Here is a 22,810-nt window from a genome sequence, read left to right as displayed (position 1 = left end):
CATATGTGGAAGAGCCCCAATTGCTGGGGAAAAGAGTAGAAAGTGTGTGTGTGTGTGTCTGTGTGTGTCTCCACCGGAACCTACATGTTGTTGTTTAATTGTTCCAATAATAGAGGCATTAGCAGAGAGCGAGGCCATGTAATCGAGGTGCCCGGTGAATTATTGACTCCATACTCTCCAATCACTGGACTGCTCGGCCTCACACACAATCAGATACAGATGGAAATCACAGAGGGAGAGCTTATGCGATGAACTCTTCCTATTGAGTTTTATCTGTTAATCATGTTTAGATTTTTTAGTTTTTTTATTTAACTTTGTGTTTTTTATGTATTTTTCAATCTATGATGTTGTATTGATTTGTCCTCGTGGTATTTGTTTGCTCTGGTTTTAGCTCTTCAAATGTAAAGCACTTTGAGCAGCATTTTGTTGTATGAAATTAAGTAGTTAATTATTTCTCTTAAATACCACTTTAATACTCAGTTTCTCCCACACACCCTTAAATTTCAGCATGACTTGCCTTCAGCTGTGTGCGTTATACAAAGCCTTACTCATGAGACTGGCAAACACTGTCATCAGCTGTAGTCACTATTCTTGAGCACTAAGCACACACGTTGTCATGATATAGTGCTCATTTTTCCGTTCATTGAACAGACAGTCAGTCTCATTCTTGACTTAATTAACAAGCTCAAGTGATTTTGTATTGCGTTTCCAAAAGATTCGGTAACTCACAAAAGAATGATTTATTTATTGTTTTATAAATTGAGTCAATAGTGGCTGAGATCCTAATTTGTAGTCAAGCTCCAAAAATTACTAGATCCTCCATTTCCCATAATGCTCCATCGCATCTTTCATCACACACGCAATGCGTCCGACATTCGATTGATTTCTCGATTGATCGCTTAGTTGTTTGATCCATAAAATGTCATGATAAATGGTGAAAAATGTCAATTGTGTTTCCCAAAACTCCAAGACGATGTTTTTGTTTTGTCCACATACCAAAGATATTTAGTTTACCATCATAGAGGAGCAAAGAAACCTGAAAATATTCACATTCAAGTAGCTGAAATCAAAAAATTAAGACTTTTAAATACTAAAAAGTAGTACAGTAAAACTTATTAAAAGTAGTTGGCGTTTAATTTAGTAATCGATTTCTAATCGATTCATGGATTAACCGTTGAGGCTGTAGCTCTTAAATTGGTCTTCTACAAGTCTTACATTCACCATGATATTCTCTTGACCCCCGGGGACGTGGCTTTCATGGAAAAATGACGACTCGATTTACGGCAGAAAAGATCTGCATCACCACTTTTGTCCCTATAAAGAGGATATCTTTAAAAAATATTGATGTTAAGAAAAAGTATAACCCTGATGACATCACTATGACATCGAAAGAGGGGTTTTTTTTCAGAACTTACTCCAAAGCCACACAAGACATTACACAACTGTTTTCACTGCGTATTACTCATCTGGACAAGTACAATTGGTTGTAAGTAGTGAGTATAATTAAATACTTCAGTTGCAAATAGGACCAATGCAAACTGTGTTTTACAAAACCAAAAATGAAAACCTTGCTCTGGAAATTCTTAGAAAATCCGTGTATCATCAATTTGTGACATCGGCTGCTTTCGTAGAATTTATCTTAAAGTCACTTTCTCTCAACTTGCCTTATCTCCTTCTTCCTCTATGGTTTACTTCGTTTCACATGAACAACTTTGCACCGCAACTCGAGAAACATGGCTGTAATTTTTTCTCTGGGTTATGCGAGTGGGCAGGGAGAGCAAAAGCAATGGAACCATGGGTATCAAGAGCAGGAGAGAGCGAAGATTTTTTTTCCAGTACAAAAAAGTCACGGACTTTCACTCAAAATGCCCAAATCTGTTTTGGCAGTGTTGCATTCTGGTCCGTTGAGCCGACAGTAGGCGTAGAAATTGGAATCTCTGCCTCAATCGGGATGGATTTCTCCCAGTGTGCTCGCTGGATGTAAGAGAGTCTGGAAAAACGAGTCTGTTGCTCTTTGATTTGAAAGGGGCCAATATCAAAAACCACGTCACAGTGATGTTACAGTGTTTCGGGCCGGATTTGTCTTTTACTCACAACAACATCCAAGTTACTGTTGTGAACCAACATTTATTGGTTTATGTCGACTAATAGCACAAAAATGTATGAGCTGGAGTAATTTCAATAATACCAGATTGATGGTGTGAACTACTTTGACGGAAAAAGAAAACCTCATATTTTGAATTTGCAAATCACAACAGTTATATGCTGATGCAAACTACAAAAAAATGTTTACCTTTGAAGATCTAGAATTGTTGCTTTTCCGTAGTGCTGGAAACAGTTACACCGTCACCTCAAATAGTTTCGATATGAATCAGTCCAAAGTTAGACAAACGGTTGATAAAGGGAGATGACGTAGTGCTGTTGCTACACTTACTGGAAGTGGGCGCCCAGCTAAGGTGGCACAATGTAGATGCTCAGTGAGGTGTAAAAAGAGACCAGGGTAACCGCTCAAGGTTTAAAGGAATCGTTGGAGCTGGTTAATATCTTTGTTCATGAGTCTGTCATGTGCAAATCACGGAGCATGGACTGATGAAACTAAGGCTGAACTAAAAATTGTGTTAAAAAAAAGAGCACTGTGTAGCAACATGAAGTCCTCACCCAAACAGTTAAGTACTGTGGATGGAGTAACATGCTTTATGGCTTTGCTGCCTCTGGGCCTGCAGTGACATCATCAAGGAGTAGATGATTTTCCGAGTCTACCCGGGGATGAACAGGATAATGTGGCGGGGCAGTGGCCCTGAGCACTGATCTAAATCTACTGCCCAATCGAGAGACTTCAAGAGATTCCAGTCAAGAGCCCAGACCTTAACCCGACAGAGATACTGTGGAATGAGCCTCGGAGAGCCATTCACGCCAGGCAGGTTCAGATAACGGCTGATCTGCAGCAGTTCTGGACAAAGAAATCCCTGCTGAACCATACGGGCCATGTGAAATCTCGTTTTAGGGTCACTGCTGCTAAAAGAGATTTGACCAAGGTTTCGCTTACTTTTCCCACCGGCACTGATGATGTTTAATAAACATGTTCAGTAATGACACAAAAGACTGTAAGTGTTTGTATTTTACAGGCACAAGGTGGGACTTTGGACTTTTAGACCACTGTGAATCAACTGTGTTCTATCTAAGGCCTCGTGGAGCTGCCTCCACACCAGTGATTTGTAGATCTCTGGCTCTTTCCGTAACCCCGTGACCTCCTCTCATCGAGAGCTAATAGATCGGACGAAGGCTCAATCCCAGTATTTAAAGGCAGCTGCGCTCACATTTCCTACCCTGGCTCTATGTGTCTCTTTCCTTCACACACACACACACACGCACGCACGCACGCACGCACGCACGCACGCATAGAATGAAAACAGCATCAGAGTGAGCAGCTAAGGGTCTAAGCTCTGATTAGCTGCAGGCCGCCGAGCAGAACACCAGCCACATACACAAGATGCTCCAGTGTGTTTTTGAATCTCAAATTATTATTTTTTTATCCACATCTGAAATCTCATAGCTGATGTGCAGAGGAATTCACACAATCTGAGAGGAGCAGACGAGTGTGTAATTAAGTACAGTGACAAGTGCATATACGCAGGACCAACAGTGCCATCTGGTGGACGGTTTGCGATGCTGGAGCGATCATGGAAAAGAACTGAGCAATCTCTTGGCACGCGGCTTCACTTGTTGTTATCAGATCAGGTTTAACTTGCTAAGAAGAACCACAAGGTTCGAAAACACTAATCAGCCGGTTTGATTTGATTTGTCACGGCAACAGCTGTTGTTAAGTTCACCGACAAAAACACATTCAGCTGGTGAGGATTCATTACAGCCACAAACTTCTCGGGGAACATACATTGAGATGAAATCTAATAAAACCTCGGGAGGAAGCAATAAGTCAATTATTGAGATTTCCACCATTTTCTCATTTTTATGTTTGATTTGATTTAGAATGACTTCACGTGTTGAAACTTGTGCTGTTAGAGGCCTGACACATTATCAATCAGTCTGTCGAGTAGAAGTAATCAAGTTACAACCCTCTTTGACTCAAATTTCTGACATATTTTTGCTCATATGGAGCTAAACAGTTTGTAACAAAGTATCTTTGCTTGTTTTGATGGTCAATTGTGTTTTGTGGTGGCTAGATTTTTATGCAAATTTCCAGAATGCTTCAGAGGTAATTTACGTTTTACCCCACTGGCAGAACTGGTTTGTGTCTAATCAACAAGTTCACAAAGATTGTAGTTTTGTAGTTTGTGTTCTTCTGCCCAAGTTAGTTTTATCAGGAAACTATCTCATACTGTTCTCCTCAGACATTAGAATGATGATAATGAAGCCTTTAGATTGTGACAAAAGTCCCTTTGTAAGTGATGTCATTGCTACAAGCGAAGTCCTGTGAAGACGCAGTTCGCTCATCGTGATGCCGGATCACATGGGGCAAAAATCCGTGATGATTCATTCAACAAAACAGGTTTTGAGAACAACCCAAACAAGAAGAGCGAGAGAGAGAGACGAGACACAGTGAGAGGCAGACAATCGGGAGTTAGGACAAACACTCACCCACTGTCATGGACTCTGGCAGACCGGATGTTGGCAGCACGCTGGAGAGTGGAGCAGACTCCGTCGGTGGGCTGGACTCCATACTGCAACACGTGAAAAGAGGAGTCAGGTATTTGAATCGTTGATCTTCGATTCTTTTTCATTTCTTTTTTGCATTTAGTCCTGTGACGATACACGCAAATAATTCCCGCCTGAATCTTACTTGAATGTTAGTTCCGACCTGCTGCTCTCACACATTCCCACCGGTCCCGCTGACTCACAGCAAGCGGGAAACGCAGCCCTGTCCTCCACGGAGCTCACTAAGACCAAATGAAAGTGAAGGTAAAGCCGCAGAGGGAAGGAGAAAAGTCCCTAAACTTAAACTGAAACCGATTCCACCACACCAAAGTCATAAGTAGCTGTTTCATCAGTAACACAAATATAACAGAGATGTTAACTGTAAAAACAAATATTCACAGAGCAAGTTAGAAATGAGGTTTGGTGCAGCTGTCAAGGCTAAAGGCCTTGAAGAGATTCAAAAAGGATTTTGCACAGAATACATCAGGAAGTGTTTTTTAAATATCTTCCTTGTAGGTGCACGACTCTCAATAAAGTCTATGGCTTCTTTTGTGTGTGTTCAGTACCTGGCTGAGGGTCGGTGGGGTTCAGGGGAATGAGGATGTCCGAGCTGCTGTGGTTAGTCATCACCTGTAGAGGGCTCCACATGGACACACTGGACAGACTTCCCACCACCACCCTAAACCATGAGAAAATGAATCCAAGTCAGTTCCATCTACCCCATAGGGGAGCTTTGAACACTTTGGATTAAAGCCTCAACAACACATTAGTCTAATGTCTAGGAGTGTTTTTTTTTTTTAAATAACTGCTTATGTTAAATGTTTGCCAAATGATCTATAAGCAGTTCCAGTTTGCAACGTGCATGCGTGTTTTTAAGGCAGCTGTTGCGGGATTACATTGATGCTAAATAGTCCATAGATTTATGGAAGTTCATTCGCATCAGGATAATGATATCATCGAACGGTACAAGTGACAATGAATCTCAAGACATGTGAAGTTTAAGACCAATAAACAACCCTCTATCAAGGGAGGCACACTTCACCATTTTGGGGAATTTTTGGTCTATTTCTTTGTCTTGGGTTATAAATAATAGTAAATAATAATTTTGTTGTTGTGTTGTGCCCTAGAAAATAGACTCAAACCCTGGCATATTCTTACTTTTGTATATGGTTGGTTACTATTTCAGACCCTTAGTTTTCCGATGAAGAAAGACATTTATTTTGCCCAGAAAAACAGACTTAGTTTTTTTTTTTTTCATCTGCTGAAGCCTATAATTTGACAACACAACAAATAAAACATGGTAAAAAAAAAATATGAGCATTTCTAAATTACAGTACAACAGATTTTCTGCCCTGAGCCCATATTGATTTCTTCATATATTTTTTTAAAGTGAAATATTTCTCTTCATACTTTTTATAACTTCACATTCAGCTGAAGTCTTTGACTCACTGATCCGAGCTGATCCTCTCCTCCTCCTGGGTTTGTGCTCTGGGTTTGTACATCTCCTCCTCCTCTTCCTCGTCCTCCTCCTCCTCGTTGTCTATACTCTTAAGGTCAGGCAGAGGAGGCGTAGTTGCGGGAGGTGTGCGAGACGGATGGGGGGACCCCACCCAGCTGACTATGCCCGGCTCAACCAGGCCGTTCTGGGCCGGCGACTGGGAGAAGGCTGGCTCCAAAGGGTCTATCCCTTCCTCCACACTGCTCTGAGTGGGAGCCGTATGACTCTTCCTCATCATCGCCATTTTCTGAGAGTCCTCCTCCCCCTCCTCCTCCTCATCCTCTGCCCCACCATCCAGATCATCATCAAAGGAGATGATGTTGGTGATCTTCTTTTTCCTACGGCGCTCTTTCCTCAGCCCTGAGTCTGGGCGAGATAAAGATGAAAAGAAAAAGAAAAAAAGGGAACAAAACCTTTAATCTCAACCTTTTATTAAGTAAAAACGCACATAAATCCAATACTTTTCACCTGTGTAGACTGGCTTCCTCCAAATGTTCATACAAAGTTTAGTAACGGTGACATCAGCAGTTTAACTTTATTTCAGCGCGTCCACTTAAAGAGTATTTCTCACCGACTAGCTGTGGTGCCGTGGTCTTCCTTTTCAGAGCCTGGCTGTGCATTAGCGAGTCGTCTACCACGGAATAATCTCAATGGCTCTGTCCAGCTTTAGGAACTCGGAAATTCATTTGCAACCATTCCAGTGGAAAGTTTTACAACTACACAGTTAAAAAATTAAAGCTCGTTCACCTCACTGAGCAGAACACACGGAGAGAAAGCGGCGCGGGTAACGTTTTCCCCCGATGGGAAGGACCAGGACAGGCGGCTAAATGAGGTCAAATAAAGGGGGCCGACATTGTGGAAGTTTATTCATTTCATTGGGGATTTCATGGGCCGCTGCAGCGCGGTGCTGCACAGGCCTGAAGGTGCTTCCACTACATTTGCTCTACCACTGCATTTTTCATGCATGCTGAAACTGAACCACATGCCGTTTTTTAGATTTTGTACGGGTTGGGGGATAACTCAGAGACACATTTTTAAAAGAGTAAATAACAGAATTCTGCATGTGTCCCACCTCTGTACAACTTAGGAAACATTCATTAACATGAACCCCTTACAATACAGTGAAATATTCCAGAAGTACATATCAGGTCTGCAAAGTTTATTTCAAATACTTGCAACATCCATCCATCCATTATCTACAGTTTATCCTTTGAGTCGCCGGGGTGGGGTGGGGGGCCCAATGTCAGCTGACATTGGGCGAGAGGCGGGGTTCACCCTGGAAAGGTCGCCAATGTATCGCAGGGCCAACATACAGAGACAAACAACCATTCACTCTCACATTCACACATATGGTCAAATCCAATGAACCTATCCCCACTCTGCATGTCTTTGGGCTATGGGAGGAAGCCAGAGAACCTGAAGAGAACCCACGCATACAGAACATGCAAACTCCACACAGAAAGGCCCTGGTTGGTTGGAACTGCGATGCAAACCCAGAACCTTCTTGTTGTGAGGCGTCAGCGCTTACGACTACGCAACCGTGCAGCCCCTACTTGCAACATATGCTGAAGAAACCAAAAGGAACACTGCTCGCAAGTTATAACGGCATAGAAACAAACCAAAAAAATTTGTGGGGGGGTTTTCGATGGGTTATTGTATTGAGGATTATTTTGTTGACCCCCCATCTGCTGCAACAAATGAAACACGTCACATTAGATGCCGTTTCCTACCAGCGGAGGTGCTGCGTGGCAGGACAGGCAGCGGGTCCGAAGTTCCGTCACCTCTGGGAGAGAATCCGGGCACCACGGCCGTGGCTGTGCTGATCTCCCGCAGCAGGCTGCTGACCCCCTGAGTCGACTCCTTCCACAGGCTGCCGATGCCCTGCGTGGACTCCTTGAGGAGGTGGGACACCGACGAACCTCCTGCTCGCGTCACCCCGCCGTTCAGGTCACTGTTATCGATGTTGACGGCAAACAGGATGGAGTTTAGGCCTAAGTGCAACAGAGAGAGAGAGATAAAGGCAAAACAGAATTCAATTGAGATCAGGCCTGGTAAATCATTTTAAGCTTTTGAACTTCTTCAAAAGTGCGAGTGGGCAAACTAAGATGAACAATCTGGCTGTGTATGAAAGGAGAGGAAAATTTCTGGCATCAGATCAGTGGTACATATTCTTTTTTTTTTATTTTAGAGTTTTCAGTCAAGGGTGGTGCTCATCAATACGTCTCCGGTGAGAAAACATCCATTAACATTAATGGGGTTGGGGCTTCAGTTCTCAGTAAACCCAGATATGTGGTTTTACCATTAAAGTGCAAAGTCAGTGAATTTCCTGCTGCTCTGTTTGTGTGGGGCCTGTTTGAATTTCAATGAGCCTGAAAGTGAGGCTATGATGCTCATGACACAACAGAAGATCAAATTTATGTGGATGGTTTAAAAAAAGCCCCGGCCCGAGGGTGGTCCCCAAAAAAACAGGCCATAAATCAAAAGGGTATTCCCTGTGTATGGTGGCCTTGATAGGACAATTATACCATCAATGATAATGTTGAGTTATATTTCCAACTACTCTAATGTAGCCGCTTTTATGGCTGATACTAAGCTACAGGAGAAGCATGACTAAAGATCTGACAAACCCTACTACAGTCTGTTGTGTTAGACACACAATTACATGTCTCTACAACACAAACTCACCTGCAGCCATGGTGGGGAGCATACTTGCTCGCTCTTCATCAAGAATAAAAGCCCAGTCTTCATAATAAGTTCTAGAGAAGAGAGGAGAGGTGATTTACCTCTAATCAAGACAAAAAGAGGAAATCCCTGCATACCAGTCCAATGTAGAGCTTAACAAACACACAAACACACACACACACACACACACACACACACACACACACACACACACACACACACACACACACACACACACACACACACACACACACACACACACACACACACACACACACACACACACACACACACACACACACACACACACACACACACACAAAACTCACCCCAGACGTGCACGATCCGCCAGCAGTGTGTGCAGGTAGCGCTCCAGCGAGTGCTCATTGAGGGCGCAACGCAGCCACGCACGACCCCGACCCAGCTCCGAGCAAATCTGACGCAGTGAGTAGAATCGCTGGAGCTCGTGGCGGTTCAGATGCTCCTTCACATAAAACCAGAAAGTCAACTCTGGCGGTGGATAAAAACGAGAAAACAACGGTGAGAAAGAGGAGATGGTGAAAAAAATAAATATAGGCGAGACAATGGAGTGAAAGGCGGCGTGATGGGGAAAGAGAGGGAGATGTTGAATTTTGAAGGTTGAATGGTTGGAGAGACAAATGTGATGAGGTGGAGGGATGCAAGGAACAGAAGGGGGACGGACGGGCCGAGAGACGATGAAGAGTTGGAGAGGTGAAAAGAAGAGGAAAAGTTGCAAGGTGGAGCAAGGAGAAATAAGAGGGAGAGGGATGAAGAAGGGGAGAATCACTTCGACCTCATTTGAGAAAAATAACGTTCTTGAGTTACACAAAGGGTCAAACACTTCTGGAGTCGCCCTCTCATTAATAAATATCCACAGTACTTTGGCACACGCTCCATCCCCACTCCCCACCCGTCACCTCTCCACATGCTGCACTGACCTCAGAACTCACACAATATTATCATTTTCTTCAACAAAGGGAAGAAAAGATGAAAGACCCCCCAAAAAAACACGCAGGTGTTTCCATATAAAGTTTTCTACGGTGTGGGTACAGTAATTAATAGGAATGAGAGCTATGCTACTTTTCTGCATGCAATTAGCATATAACCTCGGACCAATGTGTTAAAATGATGTCTGCTATTTCCGGCTTCGGGGACTTGGCTTCATTAATGAGCTGCAAATCCACGAGTTCAGCCACAATCCTTTTATTGTAATTGACTGTGAAATACGGGAAACGTTGGATATGCTAATGGTTATGGGAGTGGCGGCCATTACAGAAGTCGTGCATTCCTTCTGTGACGCGGAATTAATAACCGCAAGGTTCTTCCCCATGACACGCTCGAAACCATTTAGTGGAAATGGGAAACTAATGGCTCGGGAGCAGCAGATTGCTCTTAGTAAAGTTGTGACGGCTGCAAATGAGAGCAAATCTGAGGCTTTTTTCATACTGTTCGTTATTGGGGTTTTGGGTAGACAAAGGCTATAATGTATAATATACCTATTTATTTATTTATATTTGTTACTTTCCTTCATTGCAGACTTATTAATAAATGTTGAACAGTGAATTAAAAGGGTAGGTGTGATATGCTAAGGCTTCAGCCTACACCCCTCGGTCTTGTCTTTTGTTGTGTTTTTTATGCCAGAAAAGCCTTAATGTAAATGTTTTATTTATTGTTTATCAAGGACTAGAGTGAGTCTACTGTGTATATATGTTGGAAAAAAGTTACTAACTAAACTAAAACGCTTTTTAGTTGTGATTCCCAGGCATGGACACCTGTACACCAAGGGGAACTCCTGCAGTTGCCAGGGAGAGAGGCGGAGTAGCTCCTATTTTCATTTTAAAAATTATGTCCATATATTGAGCCATGTATAACCCCTGAACACCACTAACTACCACCAGTTGTGACCAGGAATAGCATGAAAAATAGAGTGAAACATTGAGGCAGAGATCTTGTGACACTTGTATCTGTATCTTCCCTCTGTTTTCTTATCATCTGGTGTCACAGCGAGGTGGTGATTATCTGCGTCCTCCAACCCTTCATGACAGCCTGCCCTCCAGCAAGGTTACAGCTTTCCCTGCTCTCCTCCCCCAAGGTAAAAAGCAGGGGTGTAATGTCGAATAACTGCCGTGATCTTCCAACTTTTATACCCGACTTTAACGAACCGCGTCTCCTCCTCCGATGAAGCACGCACATGCCTGCGTGCACTCAGGGTCCTACCTGCTTCGACCTTGCTGCTGAATCCCGCGGCCTGCTTGAGAGCAGCGGCGGTGAGGGCCAGACCTCTGCTTTTCCTCAGGCCGTGCTGCAGCACCGCTTCAAACTGGGCGCAGAGACAGATCACTCTGCAGAGACAAAGACAAAGATGTGTTTAATGACAGGAGGAGGGGGGCGGGGCTGCCAGTGTTCACCGATATGTCTGTGAAAGGATCATATCGGCCAATATTATCGGCCAACCTGTACATATCGGTCGGCTCTGGGGTTTTTTATAAACATCTGATCTTTTCTGAATTTCATTCAAGTTAAAAAAAAAAAAAACCTAAATATAATAAAAATATATTGTACAGATATCAGACAAAAGCTTTTTTCCATTTTAAGATAGTTTTGTAGTGAAGACGGTGATTCTCAAGCCGGGCATATTTCCAGACGGCTGCACAGTTGAGGCCAGAGGTAAAGCAAATACTCGAGCAGCACAGCATCAAGTGACCTGGAACGGCGCACGCAAACCAAACAGCCTCTTGTTTGCCAAGGAGATACAGTTAGAACAACTGAATTTCTTTGGAAGCAGGCAGCTTCTCTTACTGTACCTGCTGTCCGAGTCCGTGGCGATCTCTTTTCTTCCCCCAAAGCGGATTTGGCACTGGAAAGAGATGAGCGGAATGATAATGGGAAACACTTCTTTCTTCAGTGTTCAAACTCCATCTCCAGCAGACCCTGAGTGTTTTTTAATGCTTCAGCGTCTTTTCTTTTGATGAACTGTACTGATGAACTGTACATCAGATATTTGTAAAACACCACAAACCCGACAGTAATTTGGCTCGTGACTAAAGTTTAGAGCTTAAACTTAAACGCAAAAAATAGATTAAAGACAACACAGAAGAACTGATCTAAAAAAAAAAAGCAGGGCTCGGAATTTTATTTATTTTGCTGGCATCACAAAAAGCTACCTTGCAGGCTTACAGTAAATCTGAGCAGAAGCATTGTCACCTGAATAAATGCCCCAGAAATGTTACTTGCACAATGTTGTGCGTTGCAGAACGGTTTTCTTTATTCTCAATGGTTATTAAATGTCTCTGGTGTGTAGCATTGATATCAGTTTTCACTCACTGTGTAGACATGTGGACACATGCAGTTACTACTTTCTGTTCTCCGTACTGGGAGAGAGCGACACCTAAAAAAAATGTCTAAAATCTGTTCAATGGCAATAAATAAAAAAACTAAACTCTACAATTACAGCGGGATCTCACTATTCATTTTGCCAAATCGCAAACATATCTGCAGCCCACATATTTGTACTTTATGCAATAGAAGATGAACTTTGCAAAGTTTAAATCTGGCTCAGTTTTACTTCTTCTCGTGTGTTTTGTTGCACAGCAGATTGGGGAACTAAGAGGTGCTCAGATACCACAAACTTATGCCATGGGTTAATTAAATGGTCCATTTCCTTGTTCCAGTGAATCTGAACACTGTCAACGTGAACGCCGCTTTAAGGTTGTGGAAGAGTCGATCTTTCTCTGTGAATACATTTCTTAACACTGACGGCAGATGGATTGAAGGCAGAGAGTGACACATCTGAGTCACTGGTAAAAATAAAAATCGATACATGCTTCCCTCTACCATCTTCCTTCCGATCGAGCTACAGTGCAAAATCTGGCTGGAGGCCATGAGTCGTGACTCACCTGTTTGACAGCATCCAGCAGCCTCTCCAGGAGGTGTTGCCTCTTGCCGTCACTCTGCTGAGTGCCTGCAGCGGTGACGAGGACAAACACAAGGAAACAACCCACGTATGATTCGATGACAGATTGGTAAAACGACTGATCGATTTTTGCATCAAGTCTTGCATGTCCAATACGAGAGGCGGGAAATGAACTGCCCAAGAAAGGTCACGGGCCATCGTAGTCAGCACGAAAACACACATTGAACTGAAAGAAACAAAACCTTCTGGCTCGTTCGGCACGTTTATCAAACTTGATAAAGTACATTTGCCTGCATATTGCTGAAATACTGCAAGAGAGAACTTTATCACTATTTAAAACGACATGCATTATTACAATTAGAGCTACAAATTCATCGATTTGTTGTTGTTGTTGCTTTTTGGAGTTCCAGCGTATTACTAATTGTGAGGATTCGTTCTTTTCTCTGTTTTACACTACTGCGCATGAAATATCTTCGGTTTCGACAAAACGAAAGACCCGAAGGCGTCTCTGGGCGATCAATCCCCCCAAAAAAAGTAACTGGCAACCACAACTACACTTTAAAGTTCAGCCTCGCGTACGTTCACTGCATGTTGCTCCAGATGTTCATTCAGTTCTGGACACGGGCACCTGCAAGTCTGGTACAGCTCACGATGTGGACTTTTCCTATTCCACTGCACCACTTCAACAGAAGGAACTGATGAGGATGTGGTGCAGGAGTTGTCCCAGAGGACACGACTGAGACATCACGACACGGGGAAGACTTTTAAAGCATCAGGAGAAAAGAAAAGGGGGCTTCGTGTTTCCTCTGGAGCAGAATCCATCGGTCAGGTCCCCAGGGCACCAGGGCACCAGCAAGCAGGGCAGTTTGCTGGGGGGGGGGTCACATGGTGTGCTCGGTTTTGGAGCAGGTCAGCAGGTCAGCAGAAACCCCCCCCCCCACACTCACCGCCGAACCTCCTCCTCCTCCGTGCACGAGTTCCACACACACGCACGCACACACACACACACACACACACACACACACACACACTGTGGTCGACAACGACAAGGGCAGCAGCACACAACCCACTCACCGTTCATTGTGACAGGCGAACTGCGGCAGCGGGGACGTCCGAGCTCGACGCGCCGCCGCCGACGTGGTTCATCCCCTCGGACTGGCCGGGAGCGCGGGCTAGCCTCGGACCGGGCCCACGCCGCCGCCGCCGCCGCCCCTCCCGACCGCGGCGTGGGAGCTGCCGCTCGCTCGGTGAGCACGGGGGCCTGCCGGGCAGCCCGCCCTCTCTGACATGCACGAGTCGGGCGAGAGCCGAGCCGGCGGTGTGCGGCGAGGCGCGGGCGAGCGAGGCGGGTTCAGGGTCCTCGGGGTCCGTGTGTGACACGGCGAAACAGAAAGAAGAAGAAGAAGAAGAAGAAGAGAAAAGGAAGCGGAACGCCGACTGAGCACTGTCAAGGTCACGTGACCAAACATACAGCGGTCATATGACACGAGGAGGGAGTTGTAGTCTTTAAGAGGGGAGGGACTACAAACGAGTCTCCGCCGGTTCTTAACATCACTCCATGGAAATATAGATGGATGGATGGATAGATAGATAGATAGATAGATAGATAGATGGATGGATAGATACATAGATAGATGGATGGATGGATAGATAGATAGATAGATAGATGGATGGATAGATAGATAGATAGATAGATAGATAGATAGATAGATGGATGGATGGATGGATGGATGGATGGATAGATAGATAGATAGATGGATGGATGGATGGATGGATAGATGGATGGATGGATAGATACATAGATAGATGGATGGATGGATAGATAGATAGATGGATGGATGGATGGATGGATAGATAGATGGATAGATAGATAGATAGATAGATAGATACATAGATACATAGATAGATAGATTTGATTGATTTTTTAAAAACAACTTTTATTAAAATTTACCATTACCAATTTAAAATTTTTGGTCCTCTACAAATGCACTAAAAAATAAAAACAAAAAATAATGGATGGATGGATGGATGGATAGATTGATAGATAGATAGATAGATAGATAGATAGATAGATAGATAGATAGATACTTTCTTTATGTATCCCAAGCTGGGAAATTCTGGGTAGTACTGGTAACTGGAAGTGTTAAGGCCATATTTAAGAAAAATACTTATATTTGACTTGTAATACTGCAACAATGAAGGCGGAATTTAATGAGGGAAAAGAAAAACATAATATGTCAAGTAGAAGAAAGAACATCGCTGATGTGCCAAAAGATTAAGTATGGTGCCTTATTTGTGAAACCGTTATTGTAACCAAGGTGACAGGCTGATGTTCTGCTAAATCCCCCCTCTAAAATTACACTTAGCCTTCTGTAATCTCGTTCAGTTACGACTTCATTCTTGGCTTTTTTTGACCTAAAATTATGACTTTGTTGTCGTTAAATTACAACTTACTTACGTAATATTATGATTTTGTTTCCCTTAATATTATGAAAAAACTTTGTTCTCCTTAAAGTGACCTTAATATGAACCCATACTGGCTGTAGGGATGGGAAAACATTTATTTGTTGGCTGGTCCACCACTTTGGTCGAGTCTGACACATTCAGACAACTGCCAGAAAGATAGGGCTGAGATTTCATAGAAAGACATATGTGGTCCCCAGAGGATGAATCCTAAAGACTTTGGTGATCCCCTGTCTTTACCTCTAGTGGCGCCAAAAGGCTGGCATTTGTGACATCCAATGAAATGTGTCAACAGCTATTTTATACAGTTTTTTATTAAATTGGCAGTGATGTGAGACCAATCAGATGACAGCATCATATTTACAGTGTGTGATTAGGACTACAACTACGGCTGTGTGTGATGTAGTACCGGAATTTCCCAACTCTGGATCAACAAAGTATCTATCTACCTATCTATCTATCTATCTATCTATCTATCTATCTATGTATCTATGTATCTATCTATCTGGTTTTATTAGAAGATAACAAACAAACCAGTTGTTTTTTTCAAAAGCTGCTGAAAAATTGTTGGACACTCTGAGACTGTAAGCTGATATTTTAAAGTGCTTTTCATATTTATTAAAACGTCAGGGGATTTACACGTTTAAAACACACAATGGGTTAATACGCATGCGTGCGTGCGTGAGTATGTCAATGATAAGCTCCTTCCCATTCTTTTGCAGAAGAGGTGTATTTATTTGTATTTCTCTCAAACTTTGCTGTGGATCATGCATTCCAGCACAATTAGTGACATCACAAATATTGTGACAGCCAATCATGGTCTAGTCTCCACATATATTCAAAATACACTGTATGACACTTGAAACCTCCGGGAGCTTTTCAGTGAGGTTAAAGAGAGCTGATTTAGTTTCACTGTGTTTTTTCTGTTAGACAGTAGATAAAACAGTGATTACGAAGTTTTAATTAACAAATATACATAAATGAATTAAGTACTGTAGAAACTCTTCAAAGTCTATGAATAAACCAAACACGACTCAAAACAAAAACAGTGCCAGATTAGAAAGCTGTGGTCTTTGAATCAGTGTCACTTGCAAAACTCGTATAGTGTGCAAAGTTTTCCTCTTATCAGCGGGAAGATAAGAAGATGTGGATCTTATCTAGTTTTTAGTGTTGCAATCATTACTAGTGAATGTCACCGGAGCAAAAAAACAGAATTCCACTCCGCAGAATAAACAGACGAGCAAAACAAGTATAAAGATCCAAGTTCAGTGTCTCTTGGTGACTGTAATGCATCAGCTCATATTGACAGCGTCTCCATCTCAAGTTCTTTGGACGAGGAGGCGAGGGTGCTGTCATGTACGGTGGAGATCCTCATGTCTGTGCCAGCGTGTGAGGGTCTGCCGTTGCCCTCTCTGACGGACCTGCCGTTCTTTCTGAAGGAGTTCCTGATCCCGCTGGAGAGACGGCTGGACACGCGCCTCACCACCCGACTGAGTCTGTGGTTCTTCAGCTTGATCATGCCCACGTCGTCCTCCAGCTCCTCCGGTGGCACGTCTATGTTCCCGGAGTACCAGAACACCCACCAGATCAGGCTGAGGAAGATGACGATGGCCCCGGCGTAGATGAACAGGTCGTGGATGGCCAGCCCCCCGAACACCCCCACCATCATGATGAAGATGCCGAGTATGTCGTGGGCCACTGCGAACCAGAATGAGCACTTGCAGCGGCCGATGCCTCCGTAGCTCCTCTCCATGACGGGCTCCACCTGTACAGATGTTGACATGGTGGCAGTGGAGATCCTCCAAACTGGAATCGAGATTTGAAAATGGGTCCTAAAGCTGCAGGTGCCCGCAGCTGATGTACAGCCGAGGTGTGATCCCTAACTGACATACTGACAGAAACACATGGAACAATCTGCAGTGACACTGGTCAAAGTACAATGTACACAAGTGCTTATCAGCACCAGCTCTGTGACTGCGTTTGATGTTTGAAGGGATATGGTTGCATCACCGCTGACATAAACAGTGTTTCAACTTTGAAAATCATAGGGTCATTTCCCGTCTTCTGTTCAAGCCCCCTGGCTGCACCGTTTCCGCCTCCGCTTCTCTTTCAGTATGGGGATCCACACCAGCCCCATCACGACAAACATCAGCCCTATGGACCCGCAGGCCGAGGCCACAGAACGGTATGCCTCTGTCACCCCCGACGACTGGAGCAGGAAGAGGACTCCACCCGCGGCACACATCAGAGACCCCATCACCATCACTATGATGGGCTTGTGGAGGTAGGCCCAGCCCGGGGCCCCCGCGGAGCCTGAGCGAGGGCCTGGACGCAGGCTTCGACTGTCCTCTGCAAAAGGGGTTTCTCCAGTTACCTCCATGATAGTTGCTTCACAGAGCCGTGCCTGTTCAGCGCTTCCAAACCTGATGTTTTCACACTATAGTAATAATAGAAACACCACTCAACGTCCACAGCTCCTCAGACTTTCTTCTTCGCTTCTGTCTCGAGCCTCGTCCAATCAGCCGGTCCCCGTGGGATTCAGCTGTGAACAGGGCCACCTCCCGACAGTCAGCCGAAGGAGCTCTGTCATCTGTTCGATCAACAAGTGACTGCATCATTCTCTCATTCTCCTGCCCGGTAGCCCGTGAACACACTGTAATCCCAGATGGGCCCACCACACCCACACAGCAGAGGGGAGGGCTTGGAAGAATAAACAGACACCCTGCCCACCTGTCGACAAACAATATCATCACCACTGATTGGCCGATCACTAAGTGATCCCCTTGTTGCATTGTACCTCCAATATGTGCAAATGTAGGACAACTCATACTCTGACATCATAGATCTGCATTTCCAGTACAGAGAACAGTTAGGTGTCTCATATACATGTTTTTAAATATGTCCAAATGGAAAATGTTTGCATGCAAAGAGAAGGCAGCAGCTACACACACCCAGGTACAGTCCCACTGACAAAAGGCATGTCATCTGATACAGCCGCAGATACACTGTATACAGGCACAGCTCTGATGGCTGCATGAGCAAACACTTGTCAAGGCTAATGCCTCTCTGATGTTGGGGCACACAAAAGGGTGAACAAACAGTTCACGTTTACCGTTTGTACAACAAACATACTGCAGATATACCGATATTAACGAGAGTGATCTCATGGTAAATTGGCAAAACTGCACAATTATTCCCATCCCAAGCTTTTCTGTCAGTTGATTTTTGATTTATTTAGCCACTGGATCCATAATTGTCAAATAGTGGGAAATTAAAAGGCTCATTACAGTGGCTTTAGTTTAACCATAACCTAATATATAGTGTATATATATTTTCTTGTATATATGTATGTAAAGTATGTATATATGCAATCGGTTAGTTAGACTTGAGGTCTTCACTCTCAGCTTCAGAGCATCTAGAATACGCTTTTAAATTGGAATTACGTGCATCAGTTTTATCTCTTCCATTCTCTAACTGGTAGAACGACACTACGGGACATAGGGTGTCAGAAAAGACAAGTTTAATGTTTTTTTTGTGAAGTCAATATATAAAACCTTACAAATTTTCAATGTGCCATGCACCACAGAGTACTGTAATCAGAAGAGTTTATAAACCACCAATTCGTCGGGAGTACTTTTTGGCAAAGGCCATCACAAGACTTTCACAGACCTTTTTTCACATTGACATTTTGCCACGACGGGGAGAAAAACATTGAATTAATAATATTAACGACAAACACATCGTCACTAATGATGACTCACACCATTTATCTCCACCTGTAGCCCTCTTGTCATGACTGCAATTGATACAAAAATCAACAACACAAAACACAAAGAGCGAAAGATCATTTGAGATTAAGTTTATAATCTGCTTCATTCAAGCAACAAAAAGACAAACGGACTGAATATATTGACCATTCTGTGAACAATCTGGTCCTGTGTCCTGGGTCAAATGTCCGCGTTGAGAGGGTAATGTATAAAAGATGCTCTGCTCAGGCTCATTTCACTTTAGGCTCTTTCTTTTTACTCTAGACTCGGTCTTCTTGCCAGCCTTCTTTGTCAGTTTGCGTGGAGCCTTCGCTCCTTTCTTTGCTCCTTTCTTCGCTGCAGCGGGTCTCGGTGCTTTCTTCGGCTGCTTCTTTTTCGGTTTCTGTTTCTGTTTTTACGAGAAAGAGAAAGAATTAGTCGGCATTCGAAAAAAACTCACTATAAATTTACAAATGAAGTTAAAAAAGTTAAAAGAAATCTAGCAGCAGCAAGCAGCACTGACCTCCAGTTTAGGCTTTTTGCTTGGTGTTTCTATGGGAACCAGCTGTGGGACTTCTTCCTCCTCTCCCTTCCCCTCTGCAGTAGCAACAGTTTGTTTTGCTTCCCCTCCTCTTTTCTTTGCCTGCTTTTTGGCCGCTCCTCCTCCCTGAAAATCACAATCACACCCCCGCTGGTTATTTAACAGCTTCACTCATTTCGCCTCCGGCTATGAGACAAAGATTGGAGGACGAACTTGGTCTCACCTTTTCCTTGGGCGTCGTGGCACTCTTATCTGCCTGCTGCAGTGCACTGATGTGGCTGAGAGATGAGGTGTAGATGGGCAGGGCCACTGACGATTGACTCTTTATATGGATGATCTTCATCACTTGTCCTTTCTGCAAAAAGCGAGAGAACAGAATGATCATGTCAAAACGAGCTCACGGTCAAAATGAACTCTTTAGTTATTAGCTCTCCTACATGCATATTAATACAATTCTGTGGGGAAGATAATATGAAGTGCAGTTTTCTGGGTCAACAGACTCACCATGCGTATTTTGGCCATCACCGTTTGGACAGTGGCCTCGATGTTTTCCGTCACCTCATCTGCAGTCATGCTGGAGTGGGCAACACGAGCCATGCTGCAACAGGGGACCGTAACACAAAAATATAAGAGGATTACATTTTCATAGTGACAATGTGAACAGTAATAATATAATTATATCAACACAAGTTTTCTTTTCATATCTGACGCGAGTTTGACATCAAATATCGTGTATCAAAGTTGTAGAGACAGGCTCCACAGGAAGAGGAGGGCCATCTGGATTCACGTTGAGTCTCTATAGCACCAGTGTGACCCGTGTCAAAACACTGAAGAGAATCGACCGGATTGTTGTGAGGTGCTACCGATTCTACCACAAGACAACCTACTGAAACACACTGTTCAAAAATGGGAAAAAAGCCTTGTTAGCTTCCTCGCTGAAGCAACGCCGAGATTAAACATTCACTAAAAGCCGAGGAGGAAAAGAATGGTTTCACAGTGAGCCGAGTTAAGTTTGTTGGGAACACAAGGAGCAAGGAGAGCAACCCTCACCAGCAGCAGCCCCTGTTGGTCACCTTCAGGCTGGTGCCCTGGACGACACGCTGGATGTCTCTGGCCAGATGTTTGCTCTGCAGGTTCACACACAGTGGCTCTCTGGTACAGACAATAACAGGGTTACAACAATCTGATAATTAAAAAGGGAAATTTAAAATGATTTTATTGTTCCATTTATCTATGTGAAGGGTGATCATAATCACCTACTTATCAGTCACTAACCATTGAGTTTGCAGAACAGCATTTTATCGTAACGTACGATTAGGGGTAGTGACAGTTGACTTTTTGGGGAAATGACCTCAGCAACTACACCTTTCTAATGTAACATGTTCTATAATTCTATTTTCGTACATGCGGCCACATTTTCCAGATTTCTCTCCATAAATCTGGGTTTCTATCTAAAATTGGTCATTTTATTGATCAATGGATCTATTTATCACTGATCACGCAGCACTTTGTTCTGGTGAGAATCTTCTCTTTATGCTTGCTGTACTTGGAACAATATGAAACTGATTATTTCTTTACGGCGCTGACGAAGACCCACACCTTACAAACACCGGCAGCTCCAACAAAACTGTGGTATTGTGGGAGAAAAAATACACAAAACAAGACAGGACGCGGTTCTTACTTTTTCCTCTCGTAGAAATGCTTCCCCAGATGGGACGGCAGCAGACGGCGGATGCGGTCGTCGGAGATGAACATGTCAAAGTTTCCAAGCAGCCGGCGCTTGGCTTCGTGTGGTTTGTACTCCGTCTTCAGGAGCTTGTAGGGGATGATCTGCCAAAGGCACACACACACACACACACGCCATTAAACTGGAGGTTTTAATGTGGACTAACTTGAAATCAGCAGCCGTGCAGTCAGTGCTCCGTAAGATAAGGGCCGGTACCTCAGAGACGTTTTTGACACCCTTCTCCTCCAGCAGCCTCTTGTAAAACCTCTGCGTCTGATCCGGGGTCATGTTGGGCTCATCTCTGGTGAAGAGGCACACCTCGTCTGTGTCGGTCCGCTGGCCATGGGGCAAAGGGCTGGGGGGCGAAGAGAAACGTCAGTACCAGGCAGCGACCATGTGAGAAAACTACAGAACGACAGAGAGCAGCAGCTCTGTGCTCGTGTGTGTGTGTGTGTGTGTGTGTGTTAGGGTGGGGGGCGACGACTCACATGCGGATGGTCTGAGCCTGTTTGGGGATCTTCCACAGCGTGAAGAGCAGGCTGATCTGCTGAGTGTCGTCCAGCAGCAGGGAGTCCTGGGTGGACTTGGTTTTCAGGAAAGCCTGCAGAGCCTGAACGGCCTTTTTCACCTGACAAGAGACATTAACTCTACAGTTATAAAAGACGACACATAAACGCCCCACGAACAAACTCCAGCTTCCTCCGGTTCGCCCTGGGCCACCGGGGGCTAGCTTCGTGGCTAATCCAGTCGACAGATAATGCTAACTCTCCGATGGCAGCTGTCGACTCGTGATATAACTTATCACAGTCGTGTACATGTCTATAATTCACAACGTTAGTTGTAGTGAGTTTCAATTGAGTGCTACAGAAGAAACAGTTTTTTACCTGAGTCCGGTCTAAAGCAACTTCTGTTTTATCAGCCATGCTGCCTGATCCTTCACGTGTGCAAAACAGCTGCGCATGCGCACAAAGAACGCAGGACGTCCACGATGACGTCACACACAATACAAAATAAACTTTATTGGTAGCGAACAATCCTTTGAAGAGATTGTTGCCTCCCGTCTAAAACTTAATTTCCCTGTCATTAAAACGATGCATTCAGATATTTTTGTATGTGTCTGCACTTGATTTTATATTTCATTGAAATATATAAGTCCATTAAAATGTTGGGGCGGACAGTTTAGCAAAATAGCAAACTGATAGCTGACAAAGTCGAATCAATGGAAATATTATGTTGTATTGACATTTTTAGGGACATCACTTAGTGTCAAGATTTGGTGTATTAATACTTAATAAAAACACAAACAACTACATATTTCCATTGCAGCTTGATCTTTATTTTCAGTTTAGATTATGTAACAACCGTGTGTCTGTCTGTGTGTGTGTGTGTGTGTGTGTGTGTGTGTGTGTGTGTGTGTGTGTGTGTGTCCTTGGTTCATCAGAATTTTTGAGCTCAATCCAATTAAACCAGAGACCAAACTAAAATATTTTGGTACCGCAATCCTTAAAAACCACCGGATTCTTAATCCCATCCTTAAAAAGGGAGATGCACTTTGCAAATTAGTATT

At 43.8% G+C, this 22,810-nt stretch overlaps 4 protein-coding genes and 1 non-coding gene across 6 annotated transcripts in view; all 5 read right to left on the bottom strand.

Moving 5' to 3' along the window:
- Positions 1-14,208, bottom strand: part of snx29 (sorting nexin 29) — a 112,986-nt gene extending 98,778 nt beyond the window's left edge. Inside the window, exons 1-11 of one of the 2 annotated variants that reach the window (XR_004785647.2) lie at positions 13,842-14,208; positions 12,751-12,815; positions 11,659-11,711; positions 11,072-11,196; positions 9,163-9,343; positions 8,837-8,907; positions 7,882-8,142; positions 6,103-6,517; positions 5,220-5,332; positions 4,799-4,895; positions 4,597-4,679 (exon numbers count right to left, since the gene is read on the bottom strand). Coding sequence is in view for 1 of the 2 variants with exons in the window: in XM_035612467.2 (XP_035468360.1) it covers positions 4,597-4,679; positions 4,799-4,895; positions 5,220-5,332; positions 6,103-6,517; positions 7,882-8,142; positions 8,837-8,907; positions 9,163-9,343; positions 11,072-11,196; positions 11,659-11,711; positions 12,751-12,815; positions 13,842-13,848 (1,471 nt within the window). In the remaining variant the exon portion in view is untranslated. The remainder of the gene's footprint in view (positions 1-4,596; positions 4,680-4,798; positions 4,896-5,219; positions 5,333-6,102; positions 6,518-7,881; positions 8,143-8,836; positions 8,908-9,162; positions 9,344-11,071; positions 11,197-11,658; positions 11,712-12,750; positions 12,816-13,841) is intronic. The other variant, XM_035612467.2, reaches the window with a different exon arrangement.
- Positions 14,209-15,526: 1,318 nt separating this feature from the next.
- Positions 15,527-17,159, bottom strand: LOC118287487 (transmembrane protein 238-like). Its single transcript, XM_035612746.2, has one exon. The coding sequence runs from the start codon at positions 17,011-17,013 to the stop codon at positions 16,528-16,530; it is 486 nt and encodes a 161-aa protein (XP_035468639.1). The 5' UTR covers positions 17,014-17,159; the 3' UTR covers positions 15,527-16,527.
- A 125-nt stretch (positions 17,160-17,284) lies between these two features.
- LOC118287488 (phosphoinositide-interacting protein-like) lies at positions 17,285-17,837 on the bottom strand. The gene has a single exon (XM_035612747.2). The coding sequence runs from the start codon at positions 17,608-17,610 to the stop codon at positions 17,299-17,301; it is 312 nt and encodes a 103-aa protein (XP_035468640.2). The 5' UTR covers positions 17,611-17,837; the 3' UTR covers positions 17,285-17,298.
- An 891-nt stretch (positions 17,838-18,728) lies between these two features.
- On the bottom strand, positions 18,729-22,256 carry rsl1d1 (ribosomal L1 domain containing 1). The gene is made up of 9 exons (XM_035612740.2): positions 22,128-22,256; positions 21,732-21,871; positions 21,460-21,598; positions 21,199-21,347; positions 20,568-20,669; positions 20,022-20,115; positions 19,741-19,872; positions 19,500-19,643; positions 18,729-19,385 (listed from the first exon to the last, which is right to left on the bottom strand). The coding sequence occupies exons 1-9, from the start codon at positions 22,164-22,166 to the stop codon at positions 19,233-19,235; spliced, it is 1,092 nt and encodes a 363-aa protein (XP_035468633.1). The 5' UTR covers positions 22,167-22,256; the 3' UTR covers positions 18,729-19,232.
- Positions 20,246-20,377, bottom strand: LOC118288158. Its single transcript, XR_004785815.1, has one exon. It is a non-coding gene; the product is annotated as a small nucleolar RNA SNORA55 (small nucleolar RNA).
- Positions 22,257-22,810: the final 554 nt, after the last annotated feature.

The sequence above is a fragment of the Scophthalmus maximus genome, chromosome 16, assembly GCF_022379125.1.
Source record: "Scophthalmus maximus strain ysfricsl-2021 chromosome 16, ASM2237912v1, whole genome shotgun sequence".
NCBI lineage: Eukaryota > Metazoa > Chordata > Actinopteri > Pleuronectiformes > Scophthalmidae > Scophthalmus > Scophthalmus maximus.
The sequence above is the reverse complement of the archived record's forward strand: the minus strand, read 5'-3'. Positions and strand labels throughout refer to the sequence as shown.